Below are 10,914 nucleotides of genomic sequence, written 5' to 3'. Positions count from 1 at the left end.
CTAGTCAACCATTTGGAAAACTGTCACTTTTTTTAAACCCATTCCAAAGAAAGATGACCCCATGGAATGCAGAAACCATCAAACAATATCATTAATATCACATGAAAGTAAAATTTTACTGAAGATAATTAAAAATGGATTGCAGCAATACATCCACAGAGAACTTCCAGAAATTCAAGTAGGATTCAGAAGAGAATGTGAAATGAGAGATTTTGTGACCCACGTCAGATGGGTTTTGGCTGAAAGCAGAGAATATCAAAAGATGTTTATTTGTGCTTTATTGTCCATGCAAAGGCATTCAACTGTTTAGATCATTCATAGAAAACTATGGATAACATGGGAGGAGAATGGGTATTCCAGAATGGTCAATTTTGCTTATGAGGAACCTGTAAATAGACCAAGAGTCAGTCGTTCAAACAAAACAAGGGGATACTGAATGGTTCAAAATCAGGAAAGGTATGCAGCAGGGTTGCACCCTTTCACCATACTTATTCAATTTGTATGCTGAGCAAATAATCCAAGAAGGTGAATTATAAGAAGAGGAACATGGCATCAGGATTGGAGGAAGACTCATTAACAACCTGTGATATGCAGATGACACAACTTTGGTTGTTGGAAGTGAAGAAGACTTGAAATACTGACAGATGAAAGTCAAAGATTACAGTCTTCAGCATGGAATGCACCTCAATGTAAAGGAAAGGAAAATCCTCATAACTGGATCAATAAATAACATCATGATAAATGGAGAAAAGATTGAAGTTGTTTAAGACTTCATTTTGCTTAAATCCACAGTTAACATTAATGAAAGCAGGACTTAAGAAACCCAGTGATGTATTGCAAATCTGTGGCACTAGACCTCTTTAAAGTGTTTAAGAGCAGAGATATCAGTTTGAGAACTAAGGTGCACCTAATCCAAACCATGGTATTTCATAGTGGTTATGAATCGGGCTGCAAACCTTAAGATCAGCAGCTCAAAACTACCAGCTGTTCCACCAGAGAAAGATGAGACTTTCTGCTCCCACAAAGATTTACAGCCTCAGAAACCCTGTACAGGGTTGCTATGAGTTGGAACTGACTCCACAGCACATAACCACCACCACGATATACATGTCGAAAGTTGGACAATGAATAAGGAAGACTGGAGAAGAATTGATGCATTTGAATTGGTGTTGAAGGAGAATATTGAAAGTACTATGGACTGCCAGAAAAACAAACAAATCTATGTTGGATGAAGTACATCCAGAATGCTCCTTAGAGGCAAGGCTAAAGAGACTTAGTCTCTTAAACTTCAGCTGTATTGTCGGGAGGGACCAATACCTGGAAAAGAATATCATGTTGGTAAAGTGGAGGGTCATCGAAAAAGAGGAAGACCCCAATAAGATGGACTGACAAAACAATGGGCCCAAACCTAACAACAATTGTGAGGATAGCACAGGAAAAGGCAGTGTTTTGTTCTGTTGTACATAGGGTTGCAATGAGTCAGAATTGACTGGACGGACGGTACCTAACAACAACAACAGCAGTTCATTGTTCTCCAAACTTCCTCCTTGGCTCTAGTTCAAACTTTCACTATTTCTTGCCTGGACCATGACAGTAACTGCTCACTGTTCTTACTCCCCCAGGGATGTATGTAACCAACAGCTTACATTTCCTGAAACTCACCTCTGAACATGGCCAGGGATGTACGTAACCAAGAGCTTACATCTCCTGAAACTCACCTCTGAACAAGGCACTTTTTATCTCATTGGATCATTTTCAACATCTCTTTTTAATCTACTAAATTGAGTACTAACTCCCCACCCTGACATTCAAAACCTTTTAGTCAATCTTCCTCTCTAAACTCCCTCATCACTGACACAGCCATACACCTCAACTTCTGCCTGGTTGGTTTACTTCTTTGTCTTTTATCATCCTTTCAACCTCTAGATGCTTGCTTACTCTCTTATTCTTCTATTTCCTAATGATTCTGTAATTTTTTAAAAAAGTTTTTAATTGTAAATTGAGTGATAGTTTACATGGGAGAGCATCAGCTTTATATTCATCCTATCATATTTCATTTCAATGTCATGATTACAACCCCCGCCATGCATCACCATTCAACAGCATTTGCTTCCGATCCCTCTGGGGTGTTTTTTCCCCCCAAATACATGTCTTTATGGTGGACTTGCAACATAGTTTTTTAAATGGGCAATTTGAGTCCTGGGTGTTTTTCCTGGGGCTCCCAAACACCTTTTTTGTCTTTTGTCATTATGATATGTTTATTATGAGTTGAATTGTGTTCCCTAAAAATATATGTTTTAAATGCTAACCCCTATACTTGTGGTTGGAGCCCTGGTGTAGTGCTGCAGGTTAATGAGCTGGACTGCAAAGTCAGTTTGAATCGCAAGGTCAGAGGTTTAGGCCCACCAGCCACTCCTCAGAAACCCCACACAGAGTCACCATGGGTCAGAACCAACTCGATGGCACTTCACAACAACAACATACCTGTGGTTATAATACCATTTGGAAATCATTTTTCTTTGATACGTAAAGTGACCATATCAGTGTGATGTCATTGTTAAGTGCGATCAAGTCGGTTCCAACTCATAGAAACCCCTCTGGGGTGTTTTTGTTTTGTTTTGGATGTACATCGAAGCACTCAGGGATATATAACCATTCAAACAACCAAAGAGTATACCCTGCACGCTATGATTCTGTAATTTTTATAGAAAAAACTCACACCTATTTATCAAGGGTCTATTTAAAGTTCATCCTCTATATGAAACTTTAATCAAATAATCTGATCAATGGCCACTAAACCTCGCTCTGATTTCCCAATGCTTACAGTATCTGTATGACTTCAGATTGGAAGATTCATTGGATAGGGAGAGACAGCAGGAAAGTAGATTAGTTAGAAGGTAGATGCAACAGATTATGAAGACAATGTGGGCAGTGTTGGGGGCTGGGAGAAAAGTAACTAAGGTTATTAGGCTCTGGGTATCTGATGTTGGGGACCTCAACCATGGTGGTGGAATGGCTAATTGGGTCCTGTTGAGCTCTCCCACACACTCAGATGAGCCCACCCCAGTGGAAAAGACAGGGGCTACTTCACATTCTCACTCTTCCAAAGCACAAGCACTGATCTCTGAAACCATGTTCTTCCCTCATTGCTGAACTTCCATCCCACATTCAATCCCTCCTTTTTAATTTTCTTAAAGAAAATGTCCAAACTCAGGTTTTGTACAAAAATATATATTTGGTTTGATAGTTATATTATAATTTCATTTCCACAGTAATATGCTGAACAATGCCTTGGGATTTAAAACAAAACTTCTTTGCATTAACGATCTTCACAAGGACCCTCACAATGTCCCAGGGGTGGAATCAGGGTCCACAGAGGGAAAACAATTAAAAGAAGATACAGTTAAAATATCCATAACTTAATTAAGATAAAAATTATTTAAGGCATCATATATCATATCAGTCAACAAAGTTCATATTCTATAAAATTATAATAAAATAAGATCAGAGGGAATTTAGGGCAAGGTAGTTTATAAATTAGTTGTAGTTTCTTGGGTTGTAGTGTAAGGCATCGATGTCTGAGTTCTCTTGTTAATTGTGGTGATGGCATTCTGGACCCACTTCTCCTTGGGGTCAGCACATACCTCCTTGTTCCGTTTGGTCGTGAAGCTGTGCAAAAGAAAGGCCAGGTTAGAAGAAGTTCTTTGGAGACATCAGTCTCTGAGGACAGCCCACTCTACCCAAGGGGTTTCCATGGGAGCTAAAGGAAGGCAGGGATCTGGAGGAATTGCTCCAGTGGGTGTCCCAGGTGAAGTCACCCTGAACTTCAGGCTAAAGAACTTGAGGTGGTCTGAATGAACACCCTAGAGGGGAGTGATGTCTACTGGGACTCAGTTTTCCCACTTGGACCCTTGGGTGCTGGATTAGAAGCTATAACACTCTCACTCTATGACTCTAAGTTTGTGAGAATTGCCCCTTGCTCCCCAAGGAAGAAGGCTAGAACAACTCACATCACAGCTTCTTTGGGACACTTGCTGCTGGTGATCCTTTTATAGCTTGCCAGCATCATCACAGGAATCTTGTTACAGAATTTGTTGTAGCAACAGGTGACTGGAGAATTAATTGCATCTGGAAATAAAACCACAAAGAAAAAGCATTTTAGGACCAGGTAGATTCATTGAAACTGAGGAAGTAAAGGGAAGGCAAGAGTAAATGTTGCTGCTGTTGCCAGTTTCTGTCCAGTCAATTTCAGCTCATGGTGACCCATGTGTGCAGAGCAGAACGATGCTCCATAGGGTTTTCAAGACTGTGATATTTCAGAAGCAGATTGCCAGTCTTATTTTGAGGTGCCTCTGGGTGGGTTCAAAATGCTAACTTTTCACATAGTAGTTGAGCACTTAGCCATTTGTGTCACTGAGGGACTCCAGAATAGAGGTTGTCATTGTTGTTATGCTGGTAAGTGCCATTGAGTAGGTTCTGACCCATAGCTACCCTGTATAGGGTTTCCAAGGAGCGGTTGGTGAGCTTGGACCACCGACCTTGTGGTTCAAATGGCTTTGCAGTCCAGTGCATGAACCCACAGCCCCACACCAGGACTCTTGAATGGAGGTTGTTGTTATTGTGTGCTGTGGAGTCGGTTCCGACTCATAGTGACCCTATACAGGGTTTCTGAGGCTGTAAATCTTTACAGGAGCAGAAAGCCTCATATTTATCCCATGGAACAGCTGGTAGTTTTGGACTGCTGACCTTGAGTTTTGCAGCTCAATTCATAACCACTACGCTACCAGAGCTCCTTAGTATCTATTAAATTCCAACATTCTGCATATACCTCAGCACTGTAATGTGATCGTTGACACACTTCTTTCTATGCTGTAAAATGGGTATGGAACATTGATAAAGAACAGAGGGAAGAGGTGGAAGGCTATTAAAACCAGAACTCACTCTTGGGAGTGTTGATAGAAGGGCTAATAATCCAAATGATCAGACCAGAGAAGACAAGCCCAGGGGCTCCAGGACTGTGTTCTCTTTTGGGTCTAAGCAATCCTCTGGCTGGGGTTGAGTTTCCTTGATGGGCATAGCCTCTGAGAGGCACTCTCTCTGGAAGCTGTTCTGAATGGAGCTCAGCTCAGCTCAGTTCAGATCCTGGTCTCTTCTACCTTTCTGGAAGGAGCTGGGCAGTCATTGCTTCTATACCTATATTTTGGAGTCCTCAGCTGAGATTCTAGTTTGGTTCTACCCACAAGAAGTTAGATCAGCCTCACTTCTTGACCTCCTCTGAGTTTCCCTAGCCTAGAGAGAAGGTGTTAAAGTTAGATCCTGGGAATCTCTTCTGCTCTGATAACCCAGTGAAGGGTGATGGGCTTCAAGGGGAAGCAGAAGGGGCCTTACCTGGCTGAGCAAGCAGCTGGGTGCTCAGGGTGGCTACTATGAGCAGCAAACAGAGGAGTGCAGCGGAGACCTTCATGCTGGAGGATGAGGGAGGCTGGAGTCAGTGTGAGAGTTGGCAATGTCTGGGTAGTTCTCAGCCTCTCTGCTCTTCTGGCTGTTCTGCCTGTCTTTTATTGAAAGCCATGAGGGCGGAGCGACAGAGGGCCAGGCTTAGGGCAACTCCATCCTCAATGAATGACGAAATGGAAAGGGGAATCTGCTGAGCAAGGGCAGCCTCAGGGGGACAGTTCCTGGAAGTAGGAGAAGGAAGCAGTGGACACTTGTTCCAGGGCTGTAAAAGGGGGAGGATTCACGCCCAGACTGACCACAGTACCCGGTGGGGCTATTCTTAGGGATTTAGCTATCTCTGAAGTGAAAATTCTGTAAAGAAAACAAAAAAAAAAAAAAAAAAGGAAGGAAGGACACTGAAGTCTCAGAGCTTGTCCCCTGACTGTCTTCAGGAAACAGTCCAAAGGGTCTGTAGACTGGGAATGGGCTCCCAAACAGCATCTGAGCTCCATGTGTTCTATAACCACAAGGATGGTGATACACTCAAAAGCAGAACTGTAGGATGTGGTAAGCACACGAGTAAAACTGAATCCTAAGAGTGATTCAACTTAAGACCTGGAAGAAGCCATATAGATCAGATAGTAAGGCAGAAGACATTTTCAAGGAAGACCCTTCTGAGTTTTACTCTAGTCCAGGTCCATTCAAGCACTTTACAATTAATTAAGTCTGCAAATCTCCCGCCTTATCTGGTTGTGGTGGTGGTGGTATGCCGTGGAATCGATTCCAACTCATAGTAACCTTGTATAGGGTTTCAAAGGCTCTAAATCTTTATAGGAGCTGAAAGCCTCGTCTTTCTCCCATAAAACAGCTTGCAGTTTTGAACTGCCAACAATGAGATTAGTAGCCAGACTCATAACCACTATGCTACCAGAACCTTATCTGGTAAGCATTAATTATCCCCACTTGATAGATGAGGCAACAGAGGCACACAGGGGCTTAATAACTAGCCCAAAAAGAGGAAGACCCCTAATGAGATGGATTGGCCAGGTGGCATCATTGATGGACTCAAGTGTGGCAGCGGTAGTGAGGTTGGCCCAGGATCGACTGCTGTGCATGGGGTCGCTATGAGTTGGTTCTGACTCCATGGCACCTGACAACAACAATGCCCTCCAGTCAGAGGCTGAGCAGAAATCAGGCTGTTTAGCACCAGAGTCATTGCTGTTCACACTATAATATGCTTCTGGAATGAAAGTTGCACAACTCCTCTAATCAGCTGCTTACTCATATATCTGGGTCCTTTCTCTACCTCAATATCCTCCAACTAGCAGACGCTTACAGGAAATCAATACACATTCCTGGAGGTTAAGTCACTATGAGTCTGGAGCCTGTGCTTAGTACGGAAAGCAACAGTGGACAAAAAGTAGGTCCCCTGCTCTGGCTGTTGTCCTCCCATCTTCCTTTTTGATCCCCAAGGAGGATGACTGACTATAAGATCATTTGGGGGACTAGATGACTGAGCACAGGCATATTTTGGGAATTAGAATGCTTGGCTTTGCCTCAGGTTTCTTCAGAAACCATAGATTCATAGAAATAAGAACTGGAAGACCTTAGAATTCATTTCAGTCAAATCGTATTCACAAATATAATAAGTGATCCCATGTGGCAGGCTAGTGACTGAACTGAGCCTAGAATCCAGGTCTCTTGGCCAGCCCAGTGAATGTTGTAGAACACTACCTCATCTTTCTGAGCCTTGATTTCTCCTTGTCCACATGGCAGTGGAAGGAGCTAGTGACTTTTCTTTCTTTCTCAGCCACTGTCTGTGAACTGCATGAAGCGTCTTGGAAAAACATACTTGACAGCCATTAGATTTGTAATGAGAAATGGGTTTATATTTAACAAATGGTTGTGTCTGATTCATAGTAAATGGTCGACAATGCCCAAGGAAAGTAGCTGACATTACTGAGTAGTTATCAGGAACCAAGCATTAAGCTAAAATACTTCCAATATTGTCTTGTTAGTCCTCCAAATAATCCAACTTTACTTAGGTTGAAAACTGACATTAGCTTGTCCACAATCTCATAAGTATAGCAGGACAGTCTGCTAATCCATCCTGGACATTCTGATTCCAGAATCCATGTGTCCAACTACCAGACTAAATGTTTCATGATGGATATTGGTTTTCTGGAAAACCCAAGAGCAGAAGGTCTATGGAGGGGTTGTTCCAGACTTGTGGGTTATTGTTGTTATGTGCTGTGGAGTCGGTTCTGACTCATAGCGACCCTGTACAGGGTTTCCAAGGCTATAAATCTTTACGGGAGCAGAAAGCCTCATCTTTCTCCCGTGGAACAGCTGGTAGTTTTGAACTGCTGACCCTGAAGTTCACAGCCCGAGTTGTAACCAGTACACTCTCAGAGTGGGTAAATTACTAAAACACAGAATGAAGAGAGAACACACCGATGTGTGAACCATTTTACTTGTACCTTTCTTAGAGTCTTACTTTTTATATTCTGTGTGGATTCGGATTTTTCGTATTTTGCTATTTCCCATTGCTGCTGTTGCTTGTTGTCATTGACTCAGTGCCAACGCATGGTGTCACCATGTGTGCAGAGCTCCAAGCTTGTCAGCCAAGGCTTCTCTGGGAGGGTTCAAGGCACCAACCTTCCAACCTTTCAGCTGGTGGTTGTACCATGTAGGGACTTGCTATTTAAGAGCAAAATAAGAATAAAGATATTCTTTATCGTGTTAAGGAAGTGCCCTTCTATTTCTGGTTTGCTGAGCAAATTTATTATGAATGAATGTTGAATCTTGTTGACTGCTTTATCTGTTGATATGATCCCCACCCCCCACCCCTATTAATTCTGTTAATGTGAAACCCCTCTGTGTTTGGTAACTTCTTGAAATCATTTCTTCCTGGGCCATTTCCCCTTGACTTCCAAGAAGCTGTTCTTCGCGTGATTAGAAACTCCTCTCTAATCTATTTGTGTGCCCTTTACTATGGACTTGGAAGATTGAGTCCCAATTCCCCATGGAATCCTTTAGGTTCTTGTTATGAGTTGAATTGTGTCCCCCACGTGTGTGTTGAACATCCTAAACCCTATCTCTGTGGGTATAGTCCTATTTGGGGATGGGTTGCATTTGCTATGTTAATGAGACAGGATTAGTATAAAATTTGTTTTGAAATGTAGATGAGATTAAACAAGCAAGCGAGAGAATCAGAGATGAGGGGATATACTCATAGATACTAAAACACATAGAGATCTTCAAGAACAAGGAAAAAAGCAGAAGAAACCAAGTCCTTCCCTTTAGTAGACAGCGAGAGAAAGCCTTCCTCTAGAGCCAGCGCTCTGAAGTCAGATTTCTAGCCTCCTAACTAGAGTGAGAATGCATTTCTCTTTGTTAAAGTCATCCTCTGTGGGTTTTCTGTTATAGCAGTGCTACCAGGAAAGGTGTGTACCATGGTGGAACCCTTCCACCATACTTATTCATCTGTTATGTTGTTGTTGTGTGGCATCGAGTCAGTTCTGAATCATAACGACCCTGTATAGGGTTTCCAGAACGGCTGGTGGTTTTGAATGGCCAATCTTGCAATTATGGTTAGTAGTCCAGTGCCTATCCTACGGAGACAAACCAGGACTGTACGCTGAAAAAGTATTTTGAGAAACTGGATTATAAGAAAAAGAATGTGGTATCAGGATTTGAGGAGGACTCATCAACAACCTGTGATATGCAGATGATAAAACCTTGCTTGCTCAAAGCAAATAGAACTTAAGATATTTACTGATGAAGCTCAAACACCACAGACCAGTATGCTTTACACTTTAAGGTAAAGAAAATGAAAATCCTCATCCCTGGTCCAGTAAATAACATCATCATAAATGGAGAAAAGACTGAAGTTGCCAAAGACTTGATTTTGTTTGGATCTATAATCAATACACATGAAAGCAGCAGTCAAGAAATCAAACGACATATTGCGTTAGGCAAATCTGCTGTACAAGACCTCTTTAAAGTGTTCAAGAGTAAAGATGTCTCCCCTGGAGCAGCTGGTAGTTTCAAACTGCTGACTGTGAGATTAGCAGCCCAATTCGTAACCACTATGCAACCAGAGCTCTCTGGACAGTGAATAAGGAAGTCTGTAGAATTGATGTATTTGACTTAAGGTGTTGGAGAAGAATATTGAAAGTATGGACTACCAGAAGAACAAAAAGTCTATGTTGGAAGTAGTGCAACTAGAATGTTCCTTAGAAGCCAGGTGAGCAAGACTTTTTCTCTCATATGTTAGACATATTATCAGGAGGAGTCAGTCCCTGGAGAAGGACATCATGCTTGGTAAAGTGGCAGGTCAGTGAAAAAGAGGAAGACAACCCCCCCCCCCACCCCAACACCACCACCAGTGAGATGGACTGACACAGTGGCAGCGACAATGGTCTGAAACGTAACAAGCTGTGAGGATGGCGTAGGACTGGGCAGTGTTTCATTTTGTTGAGCACTGGATTGCTGTGAGTTCAAACCAACTGGATGGGACCTAACAACAACTAAAACAACAGATGACTACAACAGTTTCAAAGACTGGTCCTTCAAGCATTCCTTGGGTTTTCTCCAGCTAAACAGTGTCAAGATCTTTAAACTATTCTCTGTTGGTCCCATCAAATTGTCATCACTCCGAATCCCAGAACCCTCGAATCACAGGATCTACTGACACTGACATCACGCAATGCAAACGCCTCACTTCATGTGTGGAAACCCCATTCCTGAGAATGAAATGAATTGGCTCAACTCAAGGTGACATGTATCTCCACTTCAGGCACTTCAGGGAGAAAGCTTCATGTTTGGAAAGTGATTTAGTCACTGCAAGTGTCAGACAATGAGCACATTATAGGTGCTATTGGTGGTGGTTGTGAGCCATCCTGCCGGTTCTGACTCATAGTGACCCTGTACAGGGTTTCCAAGACTGCAAAGTTTATAGGAGTAGAAAACCTTAATGGAGTGACTGGTAGATTTTTTTTTTAATGTTTTACTGTGAATTATGTGATAGTTTACATGGGAGAACATTAGTTTTACATTCATTGTATCATATATCATTTCATTGCCATGGTTACAATCCCCTCCATGCATCATCAACCAACCAAAGGTTATACACTACAAGCCTGCCCCCTGGTCGTCAGCACACAGCCCCTCTCCCTCTCTGTGTCTAAAGTCCCCAGGTGCTCCATCTCTCCATGTCATTGTCTCTGCCTCCATCTCAGGCATCACTGCTTCTCTGGGTAGGGTCCCGCTATCCACTCTTCCCCCTTGATGGTCCCAGGGACCTCCACTCCAGGACTGAAAAGTTAATCACTCCCCTCCTTGCTACAAAACGTATACCTTTACATTTCCAACCCTCACAATCAGTCCTGATAACAATTATTCACTATTGTATCACAAGCGACCTATCCACATTTCATTTCATCAGGTGACTGGTAGATTTGAACTGTTAATCTT

The 10,914-nt window shown here is 42.4% G+C and overlaps 1 protein-coding gene across 1 annotated transcript; it reads right to left on the bottom strand.

Moving 5' to 3' along the window:
* Positions 1 to 3,515: 3,515 nt before the first annotated feature.
* CCL2 (chemokine (C-C motif) ligand 2) lies at positions 3,516 to 5,464 on the bottom strand. The gene is given in 3 exon segments (XM_006833612.1): positions 3,516 to 3,669; positions 4,011 to 4,128; positions 5,389 to 5,464. Coding segments are annotated over 3 exon segments (348 nt in total).
* Positions 5,465 to 10,914: the final 5,450 nt, after the last annotated feature.

Source organism: Chrysochloris asiatica, unplaced genomic scaffold, assembly GCF_000296735.1.
Source record: "Chrysochloris asiatica unplaced genomic scaffold, ChrAsi1.0 scaffold00007, whole genome shotgun sequence".
NCBI lineage: Eukaryota > Metazoa > Chordata > Mammalia > Afrosoricida > Chrysochloridae > Chrysochloris > Chrysochloris asiatica.
This window is presented reverse-complemented; position numbering and strand designations above follow the sequence as displayed.